This window comes from Ailuropoda melanoleuca, chromosome 7, assembly GCF_002007445.2.
Source record: "Ailuropoda melanoleuca isolate Jingjing chromosome 7, ASM200744v2, whole genome shotgun sequence".
In the NCBI taxonomy this organism is placed as follows: Eukaryota; Metazoa; Chordata; class Mammalia; order Carnivora; family Ursidae; genus Ailuropoda; species Ailuropoda melanoleuca.
Genome location: NC_048224.1, coordinates 47,120,999 through 47,142,576, shown reverse-complemented (window position 1 = coordinate 47,142,576; position 21,578 = coordinate 47,120,999). Strand labels below are relative to the sequence as shown.

Genomic DNA, 21,578 nt, shown 5'->3' with positions numbered 1-21,578 from the left:
GGAGGTGCAGGCCATGGGTTCCAGTGGATTCTGTAATTTCAGGGGTGGAGTGCAGCCTGTTAATCCCCGAGTATTGATGGCTGCACTTAGAACTCTTCAGTAACAACTGTGGCTCCCACTTTTTTTCTACCATGCTTTCTGTTTTGGCCTTTTAACTGCCCTTTGAACAAAACCACAGTGAAGCCAGGGTAGGGCAAGGGGGCGGGATTATTCTTTGGGCTAAGATCAGTGTAATGGAATGAAAGTGAATGGTCCGAAGCATCAAAGAGACTTGGGTTCCAGGCCAAGTTCCAAAGCGAACAGCTGTATAGCCCTCCTGAGATCAGTGGTCCTTCCCAGGCTGACGAGTGCCTGGTTCTCTGTGGTCTAGATTTGTGATTCAGATTTACAACAAATATTTACCTCTGGACCTTAGAATTCTCAAAAATTCCCTAAATCCTAAGTTATTCTTAAAATATTTGAAACACTTTTCATATTTTCCCCATTATCACAGATATCTGAAAAAATTTTAACAAATAGGAATCTTAAGCTCAGTAGTATTTACAAAGAACTGTAGCCTATAGGGACTATTTAAACACTGGCAACGTAATTGGAAAGTATTTAAAGAACATTCAAATATCCTAGCAAGGTTAAGAATACACGAAATCACGTGTCAGAATTGCTCAATTAAAATTTATTTTGCTTCCAAAGCTGATTTCTTCAAACAAAGCTCATAGAATTTGTTTAAAGTATACTGTGTGTATAAGCTTATCTGCAAAAATAACTCACAGTTTGCAGCAGACAGGGCTAGACAGACACACGTGGAACACGGCAACAATCGCAAGCAAGACTGATTCCATGATAATCGTTTCTCTCCTGCACGCTCCCGTCCTGGTTCCCTTCACCCTCAACTCTACATGTTGGTGTTTTGTGCTCTTTTCTTATCTAATGATTTCTTCAAACCAGTTAACATCTCGCTGCTTTTAAGCTTTAGTATTCAGAGATAATTTTCATATTTTTTTCTCATTTCCTCAAGTGATTTTTCTGGAGATTCTGGATCAAAAAATGAGAAATGCTGGGAAGGCAATCCTGCATGGAGCTGCTAGTCTAGGTCCTAGCCCAGCCCCACAGCAGCGCTCTCGGGGGACAATGTGGTCTAGGGTAAGTAAGCTGGGAGTCCCTGAACTCCTCTAGATCTGTTCCCTCATCTGCAGAAGAAAGATCCTGTCACCAGCCTCCAGATCTGTGGGGAGAAGTAAATACAATATACTGTATATACAATACAATATATTTTTAAGTGCCAGACCAACTTCCTGCATTGTTATTGGTTTTTGGAACCAATAACCCTTCTTTTAGAGTTGGCTACAGTAGGCTTTCTAGGTGTTTGGCCTACAAAGGGGTATGTCCAACCTCTCTGAAGGAGGCAGTAAGAGCATCAGGTCTAGAATTGGACACGTGGGTTCACAGCCTAGTTTGGTCACGTATTTTAAGTGTCATGCTCTCTGATCTCAGAAGTCAGCTGCCAGCTGAGGAGAATACTGAGTTAGAAGGATAAAATAATGTGGAGAACCTAGGAGACCACCAGACAGAGAGCTGGCGTTTGTCCTCTCCTCTCCCATTTCCTGTAGCCAGCTGTGACAGAGGCAAAGGAAGTCCACCAAGAAACAGTTTTCTGTGCACAGTCAGCACAGAAAATGCTCCAATAGAGGCCAGAAATAGAAAAATCTCCTTTGGAATTAGTCCCAGTTTAAGAAAGTTCGAAGAAAAAAGGCGGGATTTTGCCAATTCCATAAATTAGTAACTATGGGCTACAGAGAAAGCTTTATTCAAATCCTTGAAACATCAATTTGGGAAATACTTGTCCAGTCCTGTGCAAGAGATCAAACAGATTCAGACATGCCCTTGACCTCAAGCAGCTCACGATCTAGAAACAGGAGGCTGACCATGATACACAAGGATAACAGGGACACCGAGGCCGGAGAGCTTTCTTCCAAGCGGGGGAGCTGGCCTCGCAAAGGGGGAGATAGATTTCACAGGCGTTTGTGCAGGAGGGCGCTCCAGGCCGAGGGGAGGCCCAAACACAGGAATAACTTCACACAGCATATTGAAGCCATTTCCTTGCCAGCGTGGGCAAGGAGAGGTGGAAGGTGAAGATGGAAAAAGTGAAGTGAGGCAAGGCTATGAAGGGCCTTGAAGGCCAGACCAAGAAACTGGGATCCAACCTGAAAGCAACAGAGGCAGTCCTTCTGGGGTCCCCAAAGCATTTTCCCTAGGGTTTACTTTATACAAGATTTTCCTGTGTATCAGAAACACCTGTTGTAAAAAGGGACGTCACCATTATCATTCTCTCTGTCCTCCGGAGGCAGTCCTCCAAAATCCCCACTGGCTATCCAAAAAGGATCCTCTGGACCTTTGGAAGAGCCTCAGCCTTATGTCCCTATAAGGGCTTCACAGGAGGGTCCTGGGAGGGCCTCCGTTTTTTATTTGGAGGAACTAATGTTTAAGCACAGCGCGTGTCAGAACTAGAGCCTGGCAGTAAATACCCTTCCCTCTGGGAAGAACTGGTGTGGACCCCCACCCAAACTGCCCACGAGTCTCCCCAGAGCAAGGTTACCTGGTGACAGGTTCATGGAGGGGGCCTAGCTCAAGTCTTTCTTCTCGCACCAAAGGGGCTCTGCGTGCCCTGGCCTCTTCCACCGGAGACCTGGGGAGCAGAGGAGCAGCGGACACGGGAGCAGGCCTGGCCTTACCATTCTCAATGCGACAGGCCACCCCCTTGCGGCACCTCCGTGCACTTCAGTGTCCTTCGGTGATCTATAAAATGGAGACTGGTTTAGGCCACTGGTTTACTAGCTTTTAACAAAGAAAATTTTTAAAAAATGAAAATAAATAAATAAAAAAACAAATCTTACAAGGGAGCTTAATATATAAAAATGATAAAAGGTAGTTATACTGGTTGAGGAATGGGTGGGGAGCCTCACTCCCTTATCCTCACCCAGGAAGCACCCAGGGTACCTTCTGTCAACCTCTAAGGCCCAAGGGAACAAGTCTGGAAAACACTGGTCTGGCAGTTCCCCAGGGGTCTTTCCACTTTAGGATGCTGTCAATGCTCAAGTGACAAGGTTAGTACCACGGGCTCCCAACCTATGTCTCCAATGAGCAAGGCACCAGAACCTTCTGACACCTGTCACATTCAGGCTATGGAAGAGTCTAGACCTGCTTCTAAGCCATGAGGCTGTGTCTAATTCCTAATATTCCCCCAGTCCCACCCACACCCGTGAAGCCCATTCCCACTTTCTCAGGACTCAGGAATAACTATAAATCTTTAGTTACAAGAAATAATCTTGCTTGTCCCTGAATTTCTACCATCAGCAATTCATCCTTTTGGATAAAGTGCTTGCCAGCTCCCCTAGAAGGCGACATTCATCCCACATGCTTCGGGTGAACAGGTCACCAGGTCCATTCCTCCTTATAAGAAGCAGGAGAGTAATTACATCCTGGGCACTCAAGGTAGGCCCAGTGACTCAAGGAGCAGATGACAAACCTCACGCTCACTGCCACCTCCCCTTGGCCCCCCACATAACCATCCTCACCCTCCCACCCCGCCCTGGCCACCTATAAGCCTGAAGCACTTGAGACAAGTTCCACCGGGTTCTTGCTTGGCCCGACCAACCCAGCCTCTTCTTCCAGTCCCCGGCGCTCAGGCCTTCAGCCTCTCAAGTTCCTTAGCTCTTCCGTGCCGACAAAGACATGGAATCCAGAGGTGCTACGAAGCCGAGAGAGGCCCCCTGCCCCAGAGTGCAGCTGCTGCAGGCGAGAGGCAGCCATCAGGAGACACAAAAGCCCCCCCACCCCTCAGTCCTCCTCCATGCCCTCTTCCAGCCACTTGAAATAGTGGACATCTCCTTGGTCCATGGGAAGACTGAAGACTTCTGGGATTTCAAAAGGATGCACCAACCTTTGGAAAGAAAGCAGAGCCCTGTGAGTGATGAGGATTAGAATCAGCCTATGCAATTAGACCCAACTGGAAAGCCTCACTCGAGCTGCCCTGCGATCTGCCGCAGCCCACCTGTCCCTGTGAAGCACTGGGCCCCCACTGCTCCCGAGCCTGTTTCCCACTTGTCAATAAGGGATGAGTTGGGCCAGATGACTTCAGAGTCTCACAGTCATGGATTCAAATTCTAAGTCTGCCCCTCAGAGCTATGCAACTATGGACAGATCACTTAATTTCTCCAAAGGCCCTAAAAAAGAGGGGATAAAAATAGTCCCTCCATGACTAGATTGCCCAGGAGTAAATGCGATGAGGCACAGGAGGCGCTCACCTGGTATACCGACCGGCCTGGTGTGCCCTCATTAAATGGCACTTACTGTCTTCATTACTATCCCACAGCCCTCACTGTGCCTTCCCCAAACAAACCCCCCAATACCTCTGGATTCTCTTCTCCACCTAGAAAGTTCTCTGTTGATCATTTAAACACCTATCTATCCCTCAAGGCCCAACTCAATGACTGACCTTCTCCAAGGGATCTTCCTTGACCATCCAAACCCACAGGGATCTCTCCCTTCTCTCCATTTCTTTCACCTGGCCCTCGGCACACAATGCAAGTTCTCTTCACTTCTCAAACCGAAGATATAGGAGGCCTTGGGCCTCAGTCTCCCATCTGTCAAATGCGGGTGATAATCCCCTGCTTCCTTTCCAATGAAAGAGGCACTGTCAAGTTCTCATGAGATAGCATACTTAGTAAATCACGACACACGCACAGGTGCTTAAACATTTGGGAGTTGGGGTAATTTTATCCATTGACTGGGGATAATGAATTTTCTTATTTTAGGGACACACATCAGCATATGTGTTTGTTTTATTTTTGGGGGGGGTGAGGGGCAGAGGGAGAGGGAGAAAGAATCTTAAGCAGGCTCCATGCCCAGCACAGAGCCTGACATGGAGCTCAATCCCAGGATCCTGAGATTATGACCTGAGTCGAAATCAAGAGCTGGATGCTTAACCGACCGAGCCACCCAGGTGCCCCTATTGTTGTTATTTTAAAAGAACTGAAATTTTAAAAAAATTTCTAATACAATAAACTTTAATATAACCCATGTAAATAAAGCTCCTCTGGGTCCTTGATAATTTTTAAACGTATAAAGGGATTCTGAGACCACAATTTTGAGAACCATTGTCTCAACTAACTCATTCTAGCCTCTCATTTTACAGACGGAGACTCTGAGGGGCAGGGATGTGCCCGGGGTCATGTGGGAGGCTGGTGACTAGGTTCTAGGACTCCTGCTTTTCAAGCTCATTCACTTAGTCCCCAGTACATGTGTGGCTGAGAAGAGATGCCAGCATTACCTGATATAGCTGGACAGCACGTGGACCCTGGAAGTCTTTGTCTTTATTAGCTGTAAAAGGAAAAAAAAATCCCTGCTTTAGGGAGGACCTCAGCCCCAGTCGTGCAGCTACTGATTCATCTGGCTGCTCAGGAAACAGCATTCCTCCAGGTGACCAGGCACTGGTACATTCACAAACTAGCCTAGGGCATCCGATGTGGGGCAAAAACCTCAACGGGCTGATCTTTGCTCAATTTTACTTGGAACCTTGGAAAAGGCCTTGGTCTCACTCTTCCCCTAACAAGGCCCCAGGACTCCCCATCCTCATCCTCACTCACCAATAGGATCTCAGTGGCTTCTTCAATTTCTCCATTCCAAAAGTACCTGGAGAAGAGAACAGAACCAAATTATGAGGCTCACAAGATGAGCCCAGTGAGGTGCCAAACCTGGCCCAATCGGGTGACTTACCAAGGTGGAGACTTGAAAATCTTTCCAAGCCCACATAAAAATGTCTGGAATTGGCCAAGTCCCCAAAGGTCATCTAGTCCAACCACTCTAATGCATACTCTAACAGCTGCCTAAACATTCCTGGGGGTGAGAGGCTCGCCATCTCTTGAAGAAGTCCATCGATGTACCTTACAGGCTTTCACATGGGATGGTTTTCTTTATGGCATGCCAACATCTGCTACCCAGTCGTTTTCTCCAACTTCCACATGAAGAGCCACCTCAAGGCAGCCCCGCAGAAACCCCTATGTTTTCTCTCCTCCGAAATGGGCATCTCCAGCTCTTTCGGATTTTATTTTTATTTATTTATCTTAATAAGAGAGAGTCTCAAGCACACTCCGCGCTAAGCATGGAACCCGACGTGGAGCTCGATCTCACGACCCTGAGATCACAACCTGAGCCAAAACCAAGAGTCAGACACTTAACCGCCTGCGCCACCCAGGCGCCCCTTCAGCTCTTTCTATGCTCATCCTATACTCCTGGCTTCTAGGCCCTTCCCATCCTTTGGACTGGTGCTACTTTTATTATTGACTCTCAAAGTGCAGTGCCTATAAATGAATAATTAAAAAACATGGGAGGCTTCAGGGAAAAAGTGAGCCTTATAACAAAAGCTAAAAGACAAAGTCAGTAATGAAGTTCAGAAAAGAGTACAAAAACAGTATCAAGGGAAGGGAAAGAAATTTGGTCTGAAAATATCTACACTGACTCAGGGCAAGTCTAAGATGACCTAGGCCACTGGTGCTATGGTGAAGGGGTCAATTATAAAAAGGATGGACATATGAAGGGAAGGTGAGGCTCAAATTCCGTAAAAGTTTCCACACACTTGTTCCCAGACTGGCTTTATGTGAATTGCCTAAACAATTTTTAAAAAATTCAATGACCCAAGCCCCACCCTCAGGGAGAATGATAAAGCAGATCTAGAATGGAGCTCAGGAATCTAAAACACAGAGGAATTTGGGAGCTAAGCTATAGATGATGTGAGTCCCTGAGGGGGTAACATCACTGGGGGAGGGGTGTGGAGGGAGCTTCCATTATAGAGCACTTTTCTGTTTTGACCTTCAGAGTAGATATTATTTCTCTCTCCTCCCCGCCTCCAACCAGGGGAGGAAGGAGATGAGAAACAGGCTGATGGGAGAGATCAAGGCACAAGACAAATCCTGCACAGCTAGTTCTGGGATGCTGACATATTTTGATGAGGGCAATGGACAGACCAGAATTAACTGAAGTGAGGGTGTTAAAGAAAAGAAAAGCAGACAACAAAGAAATAGCTTGTCACAGAAGCCAACCCCTCAGAGAACCCCCAGAGAATTCAAAAGCAGTGGGAATTATTTTTTTTGATATCCCTAATAGGCTTACTCAGGGATGGAATGCCCAGTCGGACTTCTTCGCTAACAGCAAGCTAACTAATTTAAACAATGTGCAAACAAGATTCACTGTTCCTAAAATACAGGCCTTTTCCCTCCCTTCTCCATTAAAGGCTATTTTTGCTTTTGTCGGTTGACAGATGTCCACTAGTTGACTTCCTCTGAATACAAATTAACAATGAATTGTTTATTAAACTAGTACCTTTGAGCAGTTCTTTGAAAATTTCCCAGTAGGTCAGTGCTCTTTCCACCAGCAGGACCTGACCTAGTGCCCCCATACCCTTCTACAGGCCATAGCAAAACTCACAGTGAGGACGCCTTGGGCAGGATGTTCACAGAGGCAGCCAGCTTCTTATCCAGGCTAGCCCTAAAGCAAACAGACAGAGTCACCGTCACCAGGGTAAGTACCCAGCATCTTAAGAAAAGGAACATGGGATGGGATTTCCTGGGAATTACCCAGGAAATGAGAGTCTAAGTAGAGAACCATTTAGAGCACCCCTTCCCCCTCAAACCAAGACATTCCATAACCAGCATGCACAAAACTTCTGAAGACAGCGCAGTTTATAAATCCTTCCCTGGGTGGGAAGAAAAGGAAGGAAGTAGCTATGGCAAGGCAGTTTTAAGGCCAGGCCCTGTTTGGGGAAGGGAAGCTGGTTAACACTGGACACAGACCTGGATTCCGTTCCTGAGCGTGCAGTGGATGGCTGTGTGACTTGAACCACGTTCTTTCTTTCAAGCCAAGAATAAGTATTTGAGCACCGACCCAAGACGGGCATGCCCCCCTCACTCAAGCTGACTCCCCTGCTGTACCATAACAGGATCAATTCAGCCACTGGTTTCCAACCCTTCCACCGTCGTTTTATTCTATCACCACCTTCTGCCTTTACCTCTCAGGTATGTATCGGGCTGACACTCACTGCTTCTGCTCTGTAGATACCCATGTGACCGCACAGAACAGCTATAACTCCAAGTAAAAGCAAAACCACCGTCATACCTTGTGTTTGACAAATATAGGCTCTTTTCACCTTTTTTTATGAAAAGGTTTCTACCACAGCCCTAAAAGCACAGTCATCACTCTGCAGACCTCTAAGATTTTGGGGGCAGACCACAGCCTGGAGCTCCTGGTCTGAGGTTCTGATTCTTGTGCCGAGCCCTGGGGAACACAATCAGATGTGCCTGAATTAGTGCACGTGTCACAGAAACAGGGGCACCACCAGCTCATCGATGCAAAGAAGCATTCCCAGGCATCAAAGCCGGAAGCCCTCAGATTTAGGCAGGCCCTGACAAACCTTTCTCAGGTCTCAGGCCGCCAAGAGGGACTGGTCTCTGTGCTCTGAAGTGCTTGGATCCTGCCAGATAAACCTCATCCGAGCCCTGCTCACTGATCCCTCCTGCCCTCAGCTGCTGCCAAGAGAACTGACCTACTTTCTCTTCCATGGGTTCCAGGCTCAACAGCACTCTATTTAAGGCTCCACATTAGTGTGGCATTCCCTTGGAGTGTTCCAGAGCTAAATAAATCCCTGACTGTAAGGAGAGGCACATGGCACAAATCTGTTTAAGCAACCACGGCAAGACTTACTCAACTGTTCACTGATAAATCCCATTTTATTGCTCCTGAAGGTGGCAAGGAAACACAGGGAGTGAGTTAAACCTTTAAAAAAAATAATCGCACTGTCTCAAAGGCCCAGAATATAAACTCCTCGGTGACGGTGACGGATCATAGCAGCCTGTCCACAGGTAGAAGACTGCAGAAATCCGGAGGACTGTGTTATTCAAAAAGACCCTATCGCCAAAAAAACCCAAAACAAAAACAAAAACAAAACCAAGGCCGTGAGAGCAAAAGAAAGCACGTCAGCTGACTGATGACACACACACATACACCAAGACACACAGTGAGTCACAGATGGGAGCTGGAGCCCTCACGCCCATCTGAGAAGAGCAGAAGATAGAAATGCATAGAGCTGTTAGGGCCTTGAGAAACTGCCAAGTTCGCAGACCAGTGAATCACAGACCACAGACATGGTTTGGCTCTTACAGCATTTTAAAAAATCTTGACTTGTTACTAATACTTATTACCAGGATATTTCACACTCAAAAAATACAGATTATCTATTTCTTACCAGAAAGTTAAGTCTTGTAACATTAGAACTACAGTCCAACAAGGTCACATTTAGCTAGAGCTGAGCACTGGCTACTCCCTTGAGGCGTGACATCCGCTTCTCAGGTCCACACAGCTCCCACGGCTTTCCCTCCTCCCAACACACAGGAGTCGTCAGGGTTGCTATCCCCCATCACCTGCCCTCACAACACTCCAGTCCACTTTGCTCATTTAGGGGCCTGCCTGTAGGTACTTGTGTTTGCGCCCTTGATCTAATCCACTTCTCTCTACACACAGGAGATGGAAGCCCAGAGATGGAAGACTTGCCTAAGGTCATATGTGGAGCTGGCAGCAGAGAGGACACTAGAATCCAGGTCTTCCAATTCAACACTCAGGATTTTCACCCTGGCCCCAAATGGAAATGATTCCAGTTAATTTTTCTAGCTAAGAATGTGTCTTTCAATAAAGAGATCTAAGAACCTGCCAGGAACCAGACATGAACAATCCAGAACAGAGAGGCAGCAGACTAAACTCTAAAGAACACTACGGAAGACAGACCTTGTAGCCTGGAGCTGAGGGACCAGGCCTCAGTGCTGGCTCCGGAGCTAAGCTGGGGTTCCTGCCTGCTCCTGTTCCTGGGGCTCTCCCTGTCATGTACCATGTGCTCTCCTTGTACAGATCGTGGCAACTAAACCTGTCTGCCTCTTGTCTATCGAAAGCATTAATAAAAAACACCAAACAAAACAGGCTGAGTGACAGCTCCACAGCCACATCCCTAAAGGCTCCTAAAGGTCAAGCGGGTGGACTAAACAGATGCCGCAGCCTTGCCTTTGACAGCAGACCTTAGAAACAACGGGAAACACTCATCACTCAGCCCTGCCAGCACACAGTAAGGATGTGTTACGTGCCAGCGACCATGAGGAAGCCCCAAAGAAGAAAAGGCCACCCTGAGACATGAGTGGGAACACGCGGGCAACTGCCACAGAAGATAACAGCAACGGTCCCTGTTGGCAGGCGACAGGAACCAGAGCAGGCAGGAACTTGGAGGCAACCACCGAGGTGAGTAGCTGGGACACCAGGGCAGTAGCAGGCGGACCCCTGAAATCTGCCAGGGCCCAGGCAGCGATAATGGAGTGTGCGTCCCCAGGCAGGAGCACTAAGTGCCAGGAGAGCAGTTACGAGAGCTCCCCAGCCCACACTCTCTGAAAGCAGCGCTGCATAATACCAATTCCTAGCCGCACCGGCCCCCAAGGGTGACTACAAGGATGAGCGAGGTCACAGCTGATCACAAGTAACTGAGGAAGGTCAGTAACTAAGAGAGACAAAAACTGAACAAACAGAAGAATTTACACAAGAGAATCAGTTAACAGAACATTCAAAATTAAGATTTTAAAATAAGTAAAATTATGTGTACTTGAAAGTTGCTGAGATCAAGTCTTCAAAGTTTTCGCCACACACACGCACAAAAGGCAACTATGAGAGGTCATGGATGTGGTAACTAACCTTACTGTGGTAATCATTTAGCAATATGTATTTATATAAAGTATCATGTGGTACACCTCAAATTTACACAATGTTATATGTCAATTATGGGTCAATAAAGCTGGAAAAAACTTTAAAATACATTAAGTATGACTAATATCCACAGAGAGATAAGGCAAGGTTATTGCATCCATAAAATATGATCAGATAATTATGAAATAAGAGCAGTTGGTTATTAAAAAACAATTAGAAATCTTTTTTTTTTTTAAGATTTTATTTATTTATGTGACAGACAGCCAGCGAGAGAGGGAACACAGCAGGGGAGTGGGAGAGGAAGAAGCAGGCTCCCAGCAGAGGAGCCTGATGTGGGGCTCGATCCCGGAACTCCAGGATCACGCCCTGAGCCAAAGGCAGACGCTTAACGACTGCGCTACCCAGGCGCCCCCAATTAGAAATCTTGAAAAGGAAAACTATTAAAAAACTATTTTAAAAAAACTGTAATTGTTTAAACAAACAAACAAACAAACAAAAACAATAGAAGGGCTGAATAGCAAAACAGCTGAGAAACAAAGAAGAGAGAAGACTGCTCCGAAATTCTCCCAGCATGCAGAATAAAGAAACAGAAAAATATAAAAGTTCAGTCCCAGAGAACAAATTCAACATCTACCTAACTAGGAGTTCCAGGAAAAGGACACAGAAAGATAGAGAGAGAATATTAACCAAATGAATAGTTGAATATTAAGACAGAGAGAAACTTCTAAAATCAGAGACCAAAAGCACTGCCTACAAAGAATGAGACCGCGACAAACACCTGACTTCTCATCGGAACCTTGGACGCAAGAAGGCAAGAGAGACCTCTCCCCAGGCAGACACGGATCCATTTACTGAACGGGCCTTTCGACTAGGTAGGATGGAGGCATTAAGAGTCCTTTTCCTCCCAATACCCCACCTCACAGATGTCAGCTGATGTTGTTCCCTGACAGGACCCGGAGTGGGTGATCTGAACAGTTTAGCACTTACCCCAGGTATACCAGAAGCATCAAAGGGATTTCAATTCCTAGCTGTTAAATATTACGGTCATATTGCTGGAGTAATCATGGGTTCTTTCAGACAAGTGCTAGTCTCCTAATATAATATTAATGAGGGAAAACAGACATTCTGGTAGGGGGAAGAAAAATGGAATAAATTGCGAGGTTAATCTGTGACCAAGAATTTGGAAGCTGTGTGTCCCCAAAGACCAGATTCGATTTTAAAATACCATAACTTAGTCTATCATCAAATTTCAAGATGGCTGAGTTATAGAGTAAGCCAAGTCCATCACCCTCCAGACCCACTAGCCCTCTTCAGAGACACATCTATAAAAAGGAATGAGGGGAGACATTCAGATACAACAGACATTTAGTGAGCATCTGCTACGTCCAATTTACTGGGGTAAGAACTGTACATATTTCATATCATTTCACCCTCACAGTGGTCCTGTGAGGTAAGTAGCATTATCCTACGTCGTTAACTCAGAAAACTAATGCTTTGAGAAAGAAAGCAACTTGCCCAAGGTCACAGAGTTACTGACGTGGCACAGCCAAGATTGAAACCCTGGTCTGATTGTAAGTCCAGCACTCTTTGCACAACACCATAGCTGCTTTTGAATTTGCCAAATACTGGGGCATCTGGATGGCTCAGTCAGTTGATCGTCCAACTCTTGATTTCGGCTCAGGTCACGATCTTGGATATGTGGGATCAAGCCCCACCACTGGGCTCCACGTTCAGTGGGGAGTCTGCCTGGGATTCTTTCTTTCTCCCTATGTCCCTCCCCCTGCTCACACACTCTCTTTCTCTGTCTCTCTCTAAAATAAATAAATCTTGAGGGGGGGGGGAAGGAAGGAAGAAAGGAAAAGAAAGAAAGGAAAAGAAAGAAAGTTTACCAAATACATGGAATAGCCTTTCCTCACTTGCCATGGTGAGCACCTCTGGGAGTAAGCTAAGAGCATATCTCCAAGAAGAAAGAGAGCTGAGCCAAGAGTTAGAAGACTTAAATTCTCAGCCTGCAGAGTTCCCCTGTCCTCTGACCTTAACACCTTGGGCAAGCCACCTAGCTCTCTTCGCCTCATATCCCTTAAATGCTCCCATGCACCACTCAACATTTTCAGGCCCAGCAGCAGGATCTGTTGGGGACTATTCGGCCGTGCTCCTCTTATCACCCCAAGCAGACAGCTGCGTAGTGGACACAATAGAGCATCCCGACAGCTCCTCCAGCCTCCCAGGGCAGCACCTACGCTCCTTCACCGTACCTGGCAATATCTCTGGCAATTTGCTCATTGGGACAGTTGACAAAGACGATGGAGTAAGTGCCGGAGACATAGCTGCCGGTGACAGCTGAATGGAGCCACAGGCTAAGGGTCCTGAGCATGGGGTATGACAGGAAAGAAGCTGTCAGGATCTACATGGTAGGGAAAGAAAAGCATAGGTCAGCAGTGGTACACAATCTGCCAGCTCAAGCAAACTGGAACCAAGGCTAAGCATCATTTTTTCATCCCCATTCCCCATCCACGAAATAATCCCTGGTATCTGTACTGAGCTTTAGCCCTTGAGGTTTTTGCGCCTAAATGTTTTCCTCTGCATTTTGCAGCTGATAAAAAATGAAGGCTCAGAAATCAAGATTATATAGCTTGCAATTGGTGAAGCCATGGTTAGGAATCGTCTGGATGAGCGGAAATCCATTCTTACTGTATAAAACTGCTATTGGAGGTAATGTCAACTGGAATCCACTGAAATGCTATCATCCTATGGGGATGATTTATGAATGATCTACGGATGTTGTAGAAAGTTAATTTTACTTTCATTCATTTGTGTCTGCGCAGGCACTGTGGGCAGTCCAGTGGAAAAGGTAGCCTCATTCCAAGTAATGTGACCTGTGCTGTTGTAACTGAGACGTGGTGGGACCTAGAGGAAGGCTGTACCTGAGGGAGAAGAGGCTTCGAAGAAAAGGTACCGTTTAAGGGGGATCTGAAATCATAAGTACGTTTACAAGAGGAGAGGGAGGTACTCCTAGTAAACAATAATATGTGCAAACTCAAGAGGTATTTAGGGTCAGATGAGATATCCAATCTGCAGCTATGATATCAGGAGGAAATGAGACTGTCTAGCCTTATAAAGAAAGGGTCGGTCAGAGGAGTTTGGGGTTTGTACTCATGGGATAGGGTGCTTGTGGAGGCTTTTTAAGCAGGAGAGTAATAAACATGGTCAAGCTAGGCAGAGTAATGGTAGAGGAGGGACCAGAAGGCAGTCTACTTACACTATAATGACCTAGGAAACAGACCTTAAGATCTTCAGCAAAGAAGATGGCAGTGACAATGTGAGCGCAAAAGACACTCAAGATACAATTGTTCTTACTATTTTAATGATAAACATTTAAAATAAGAGGAACTGAAAACTGGAGAACGGCTTCCATTCCAGGGCTCTCTGCTTGAGGGAGATCATGGAGCCATGAACAGGACAGAGGCGACTTACAGGGAGGCCCACAGTGACTCAGGCAAGGCTGAACAGAAGGGCGCTTCTCCTGCCTCCCAGCCCAGGGCTCAGAACTCACTCAAAAAAGCCTCTGTCCTCCCACCCCTTCCACATTATTGCCTGGGGCCTGGCTCCTACTTCTTGGCAGGGCCTGAGCAGGGCTTTTATGTTTGGAGCTTCAGTTTGACTGGAGGCCTGTCTGGGTTGGGTTTCTCATTCCCTCCTACCACCTCCACCAACACCTCCAAATCAAAATACCAGTCCTCTGAACTAAATCAGTGAGCATACAAGAACAAAAGAACCAGGCTTTTTAATGAAGCTTTTATTGCATGTGTGCGTTTCTTAATGACAACTCAATTAGACTATTAAGACAAAAATAAAAGCACTAGAAAGCAGGATTTAAATCCTAGTGCCGGTACTGCTAACTGCCCTGTGGCCTTCGACAAGTTACCTTCTCTCCCTTCTCTGTTATTAGAGAATGCAGATTTTGACACTTCTGTTGCCTGCCTCAGAGTTGTCATGGGTTCAAACCAGATAGGAAAAAGACTTTGTAATCAAAGGGACCATGCTTTGCTCATCACTGTACCCCCAGCACGGTTTATGGCATGCAGAAGATTCACAATAAATACTAGTAAACTAGTGAATAAATAATACGCCAGCAAGATGTGGTTATTAAGACTAAATAGCGGGGACACCTGGATGGCTCAATCAGTTAAGGTTTTGCCTTTGGCTCAGGTCATGATCCCAGGGTCCTGGGATCGAGTCCCACATCGGGCTCTCTGCTTGGCGAGGAGTCTGCTTCTCCCTTTCCCTCTGCCTGCCGCTCTGCCGCTCTGTCAACTTGTGTGCTCTCTCTCTCTCTCTCTGTCAAATAAATAAATAAAATCTTTAAAAAAAAAAAAAAAAGAAAGACTAAATAGTGAAGTAGATAGGGCTTTTGAGTCACCCACTGTTAGCTTTGAGCTGTACGGCTCCAATGACTCTAAAGTGGCTTCCAGCACAGACTCTAGACAAAAGGGGTAGTGGCCTGTCCCCCAACTAAAAAAGCCATTCCTAGGGAAGATCTGGAACATTTCAGCCAGCAGGTATCAGTGGAAAACTGAGCTTACAGGATTAACTATAAACTCACCTAAAATGTATTGAAACTCTCATATGAACTCAGTCAAAATGCTAAGAGGTAAATGGGCCCTCAGGTATCTAAGATAACCCTTCATTTTACAAACAAGGTAACTGAGACAGAACATACAGAAACTCTGTGATAGAATCAAGACTTGAATCCAAGACTCCTGCATCCCACTGTGGGTTCTTTGAACTGTGGTGAGCATGTCTAGGAACGGGTTTAGTGGTGTCATTTCAGCTTCACATACTCCAGTGGTTCTCAACATGGAGCAGTTTTGCCCCCCGGGGGGCATCTGACAATGTCTGGAGACAATTCTGACTGTCATGACTGGGGAGGAGATGCTCTGGGCATCTAGTAGGTAGGTAGAGGCCAGGGTTGCTGCTCACATCCTTCCGTTGTTCCATTGCTCACAATGAAGTACAGACAGCTGTTTACACATGTCCGTGGTCTCCCCCCGCCCCCCTCCTGGCCAAGTGGGCATGAGCTCCTCAGTCTCAATCATTTTCACATTCACAGGACTTTACCACCCCTGACAGGGAGGTTTGAGAAATGTTTGTGCACTTAGCAACAATGTATTAGAAGCATGAGAGGCCAGTTTGGAACCAAAGGTGGACTAGGATATATTCTATGACATATTCTGTGACATCCTATGAATGCAAAATTGACGGAAAATACACACATCACAATATTCCCCGATAGAAACATTATAATGGAAAAAGATTCACTATAATTTTTAAAGTCTTCATAAAATTTTCATACTTACTTTTACTAAACACTTTTTCTAATTTTACATTCTTTCAAAATATTTTATGTATCCCTTTGGTTCATATTTCATTCTGCCATTTTTTTTGTCCTGGAATATTTACATAGCTTTAAAGAGGTTATGATAGACTTTACAACCTGTGTTAAGGCAGAAGGGGCCTCGGAAAACACCCAGTGGTTCTAACGTTCTAATCGACCTAATTTTAAGGAACTCTGGAATTGAGTGCTACATTGTATTTACCTATACATTTTCCTTGTACAAATCCAAATTTTCACACACACACACACAAATCAAGAAAACCTACAGTTCCAAAAAGGTTAAGAGCCACTGATCTGTGCCAATTTTTCAGACGAGGGATGTAAGGGCTAGAGAGAAGAAATCACCCAAAAAGTGAACAGCAAGACTTATGACCCTCTCCTACAGTTCTTTCCACCTCCTGCTCAACCACCATTACCACACCACTGGTGGTACTCTGGCCACTTCCAACCTTAACATTTTAAGATATTTCAGAGATGACAAAACCAAACTCTTCCCCAAATGCATCAAAAGAAGATGGTGACTGCAAGAGAAAGATTAAAAGAATCTACCATGTGATCCCTAGATGAGTCTCCGCCAGCAGAGAGCCCTTCACCTCCCCGGACAACCCTGGCGATGAAACGCAGCCCAGCCGCTCCTCCTCACAAAGTGGGGAGTGAAGGGTTGCTGGTAATCTTCAGAATCATGCTATAGTCTCCGGGACACCTGGGGGGGGGTTCTCTGGGGATTTCTCCTTTCATCTCCTGCCTGCTCCCAGCTCAAAAGCCCAGGAGCAGAAAAAAGAAATGCACCTTCTCCCCTCAATCCCCGGGTTGGAGGTTTAGGGGTGAGAGAGTTCACAGAACTGTAGCCTGGGGCACTCACCAGGAGGCATATGACAGAGGGCCGCAGGTATCCTGGCAGAGGGCACCGAGAGCCCAGCCTGTCCATGGCGTCGCTGGTAATTTAATAGCACAGCCGTAACAAACTGCGGCCTCGAACTGAGTTGCAAGCTGATGGGCGGGCACTGAGGGCCTACACTGACCCATCCCCTCACCACCTGCTGCCTGCCCCACTGTCCAGCCAGGCCCCAGCCAGGCTGGCTGGGAGGGGAGAGTGGAGGGGGCAGGGAAAGAGGGAGTAATTCTCACTAGGCAATTCTCTTCCTAGAAACAAAAAACCCAGACACCATATGCAGACCTACAACCCCTGCAAAAATAAAAATACTAATTTTCTGTTCCCATTCTAACAACAACAAAAAAAGACATAATACCCCCAAGTACAGATAAAGAGATCTAAGTTTCTTAGATATATAAAACTTCCAGAAACCACGGCACACAAACACTAATACACATACACAAACTCTTCCACTTTACAGGGCCCATCCCGCCAACAAAAACAAGGGAAGCACACATACACACATGCGTACACACACACACACACACACACACACACACACACACACACACACGGCTGCCTTCCCATCCTCCACAGCACCTCCTCCTCCCAGGATCTACCATCTAATTCTCCTTGGCTTAAAATACTCTTGTTCCCACCTGCACATGCACATGCGTGTACACACACACACACACACACACACACACACACACACACACGGCTGCCTTCCCATCCTCCACAGCACCTCCTCCTCCCAGGATCTACCATCTAATTCTCCTTGGCTTAAAATACTCTTGTTCCCACCTGCTCTCCCTAGAAACTCATTCATCTTTCTAGGCCAGCTGTTCCATGCAGCTTTTTGCAGGGTTAATCCCACAGTCCTCTATTTCCCCTAAGGCACTCTGTACACACTTCTGTGGCAGCATTCGACATCATCAACCACGCGGAGCTGCAAACAAATAAGAAGAACCGCAAGCTAATGACTGACTGGGGCCCTTCAGGAATGCAGAGTCCACTGATGCCAGGCTGTGCAATTTTTTAATCCAGCTTTTTAATGTGAAATATTTTAATTTTTAAATGATATCTCTGGGGCAGGGGAAAGGACGGAGCACACAAAGCCACGAGTAAACTTCTGTAAGTTAAGGAAACTATTCTATAGCTCGACTGTGGTAGTGGTTACACAAGTGTTAAAAAAATTCAACAAACTATGCACTTATATTGGTGAACTGCATCGTTTGTAAACAGCACCTTAAGGAGCCGGGGAAATGCTGGAAACCAATTCAAAATTGTCGTATGCTGGGTAGACCAAACAAAACACATCTCTTAGCCAAATCTGGCTTGCAGGCTGCCAGTTCACAGCCTTTGTGTTTAATTATGTTTACTGTCTGTCTCATTACTTCGGACTCTAACTTCTTAAAGGGCCACACTTCTCACCCTGTCTGACAAAGTAGTTTATAAACCAGTTGTAGCCCTGGTCTTATCATTTACATGATTTGCTGTGAAGACTCAGGCCAATTACATAAACTCTCTGAGCTCTGGGTGGGGTGGGGCAGTGGTAAAGGAAGGGCTGAGCTCTAGGGGGAGGGTGGTAAAGGAAGGGCTACTACCACCTTCACAGGTCTAAAGGGGAGATTAACAAAGAAAATTCATGTAAGAATGTTGTAGAAAATGTAAGACCATGTCAGCTTTTCAAAAGCAAGTAGTCTCAGGACTCCTGGCTGGCTCAATGGCAAAGCATGTGACTCTTGATCTCAGGGTTGTGAGTTTGAGCCCCACACTGGGTGTAGAGATTACTTAAAAATAAAACTTTTAAACAAACAAGCATCAAACGAAACAAAAGTAATCTCATACTGACTACCACGGTTAACTCAGAAAATTTCCATTTGGGATTGAAGAACTTAGTATCTGTGGAAAAACTGGGTTAGAGAAAATGAAGCTGTGGTCCTAAGAAAACCTTTATATCCAAAGTCCAGTAAAATAAGGCTGTGATCTTTTATACCTATCACATTAATAAGAAATGTAGCCACTTAATGACCATTTACCTTAGATCCTGAGATGATTTCCTGAGATGCTGTCCCCAAGTTTAGCACAGGACCCCACACAGCTTATGCTCAATAACTGTTTGATGAATGACTAAATGATATGAATGTGTGGCTGGTGATGATAAGGATGGTCATGATGAAGGTAGATGTTGGGGCAACAGGGGAAGCATGGCAAGAGATGAACTGTCATTTGGAAGGAACTGCTTCTGGATTCTCTTATTCCTTTAACTCAGGCACTTCTACTCTCTCCAGATTCAATTCCAAGGTTAGATTCCAAAAGTCCAATTCTGCATTTATGGCTTTGGCAGATTTTTCAGATATAGTAAGAGTCTTGGTGCCACTGCCTGAGGGTCCAGAATCATCTTCTGGAGGCTTCTTGTCCTCTTTCTTTCTCTCTACCTTCTCCTCCTCATGGGATTCAGATTCGGATTCAGACTCGGATTCAGATTCAGACTCGGATTCAGACTCCAGTTCTGTACCCATCTTCTTCATACACACTGCTTCCTCTTTGTTTCTATCTTTTTCACTCTTCAACTCCTTTGCTTTATTTTGAAGGTTCTTTTGCACCTCTTTATAGGTATATAACAATTTATTAAAGTCTTTTTTAAAGGCCAAACTTCGGTCCAGGAAAGGATCCATATCAATTGCAGCATCAATGAGGTCTGAAGCCTGGCGTAAGACAGCATTCAATTTCCTTAGATTCATCTTTACCTCTGGTTCTGGGGACTTGTCTTCTTCCGTATTTATTGATACAGACTCTCTCTCCGTTATGGCCAAAGCTTGAAACTTGAGCAGTTCATTAATTTCACCCTCTTCAATGTCAAGGAATTTAAAGTCCATCCGTTTTGCAGACTCTATGATTTTTGCAACTTCTTCATTAGCTCTAGGGAAACATGCATAATCATTTACAACATCAGCCCAAAGTTTCCACCAGGCTTTATTCAGAGCAGCTGGTTTTATATCATCCATTGCCTCTTTTATCACTACCAAAGCATCAGCAATGCTGTACTGTTGCCATGTTTCTTTCAAAGTAAGACAAGGGTTTTTCTCAATACAGTCAGCAAAGTGGTCAAACATATGCTTGGTGTAATACCTCCTGAATGCTTCAATTATACCCTGATCCAAGGGCTGAAGATAGCTAGTGCCTTCCAGAGGGAGGAACACAATATCAACATTAGGATGAGCAAAGAATAATGAGTCTGGGTGATTGGGACCTCTGTCCAGAATTAGCAACACTCTGAACTCAAGATTTTTTTCTATTAAATAACTGCGGGCCTGATGGATAAAACAATTATGAAACCAGTCCAAAAAGAGGGCAGCGGTTAATGATACTTTGGGGTGTGATCGCCAGAACACAGGAAGGCGGTTTTTATCTTTTTCCAAAAGACAAGTGGGATTAGGGTCTTTATAAAGCAGCAAGGGTTTTATCATTTTGTCACCGGCGGCGTTGGCACAAAAAATGAGGGAAATCCTGTCCTTCGCTTCCTCTAAGCTTTCGGGGCTTTTGTCTTTTTCCCTAAAAGTACGTGAAGGCATGCACTTCCAAAACAGGCTCATCTCCTCGGCGTTGAAGACCTGTTGAGGCACATAGCCTCTGGCTCTGATCAGTCTCTGGAGTTGTTTGGAATACTTGGGAGCCGACTGGGCATTCAGCGGTTCTTCCTCCCCCATCAACCTCGAATTTCGCAGACTGTAGCGATTTCTGAACTTCTCAAACCATCCCTTGCTCGCATGAAACTTATCCGGGTTGCCCTTCCCAGTGGTTTCCACCAGCTGCTTGTAAATGCGTTTGGCCTGGCTGCAGATGGCCTTCAGTGTCAGAGGCCGCCCCCCTATGGTCTGGTCCTCCACCCAAAAGGTTAACTCGGTCTCCATCTTCTCGATGTTTACGTCACGGGGAATGCACAGCACCTTGGAGCAGACCGGCGAAACACTCTCCATGCTGGCCCTGATGGCCTTCTCGTTTTTCTTAATGGTGCGCACAGTTGACTCGTTGACGCCAAACAGGCGCCCCACGTCGGTGTTACTCACGCCTTCTTCCAGCTTCTCAAGAATTTTCATCTTGTCTTCCAGAGGCATGACCCTCCGCCTCCTCTTGATTCGTGTTTGGCCCGGGAGCAGGATGCCCATGGCCTCCGTGCCTCCTGGGGTGGCCTCGGCCGCTGCCCAAGCCGCGGCGGCCTCCACCACCGCCGCCCTCGCCGCAGCCGACAGCCTGGCTTTAGGGCCGGGAGGCCGCCCGCGAGGCCGTTTAACCTTCTGTGGGTCCTCATTGTCACCACTCCGCTTGCCGGGCATCTGCCGCGTCTTCGCTCTCTAAGGGAAATACGCAAGCCGACCGGCAAGTCGGCCTCCGCGACCCACCGAACGGCGCCCACGATGACGCCCAGCCGCGACCCCGCAACCACCGGCGACAGTTGGCCCGGCCCCTGACGGTCCCCGTCTCGCGAGGCTTGGCGGCCCCCGAGCGCGCGCGTTGCCC

The 21,578-nt window shown here is 46.3% G+C and overlaps 1 protein-coding gene and 1 long non-coding RNA gene across 14 annotated transcripts; one reads left to right on the top strand and one right to left on the bottom strand.

The window, feature by feature from the left end:
- Positions 1 to 652: 652 nt before the first annotated feature.
- Positions 653 to 21,572, bottom strand: LOC105236146 (protein CutA homolog). 13 transcript variants are annotated; one of them, XM_034664409.1, is made up of 7 exons: positions 19,097 to 21,572; positions 7,480 to 7,539; positions 5,643 to 5,688; positions 5,327 to 5,376; positions 3,595 to 4,671; positions 2,594 to 2,793; positions 653 to 1,222 (listed from the first exon to the last, which is right to left on the bottom strand). In XM_034664409.1, exon 1 carries the CDS (start codon positions 21,392 to 21,394, stop codon positions 19,313 to 19,315), a length of 2,082 nt encoding a protein of 693 aa, XP_034520300.1. In that variant the 5' UTR covers positions 21,395 to 21,572; the 3' UTR covers positions 653 to 1,222; positions 2,594 to 2,793; positions 3,595 to 4,671; positions 5,327 to 5,376; positions 5,643 to 5,688; positions 7,480 to 7,539; positions 19,097 to 19,312. The 13 variants fall into 13 exon arrangements, with proteins under 13 accessions (XP_034520300.1, XP_034520312.1, XP_034520310.1 ...); XM_034664421.1 differs by adding an exon at positions 13,041 to 13,189 and having other exon boundaries at positions 653 to 2,793; positions 19,097 to 19,317; XM_034664419.1 differs by adding an exon at positions 13,041 to 13,189 and having other exon boundaries at positions 653 to 2,793; positions 3,595 to 3,937; positions 19,097 to 19,317.
- On the top strand, positions 1,012 to 13,924 carry LOC109489100. The gene is made up of 6 exons (XR_002142049.2): positions 1,012 to 1,140; positions 7,463 to 7,572; positions 7,910 to 8,066; positions 9,568 to 10,329; positions 13,379 to 13,497; positions 13,611 to 13,924. It is a non-coding gene; the product is annotated as an uncharacterized LOC109489100 (long non-coding RNA).
- Positions 21,573 to 21,578: the final 6 nt, after the last annotated feature.

What these genes read in the sequence shown, in the direction of transcription:
- LOC105236146 (XM_034664408.1), bottom strand. Translation starts at nt 21,394, where the DNA reads ATGCCCGGCAAGCGGAGTGGTGACAATGAGGACCCACAGAAGGTTAAA.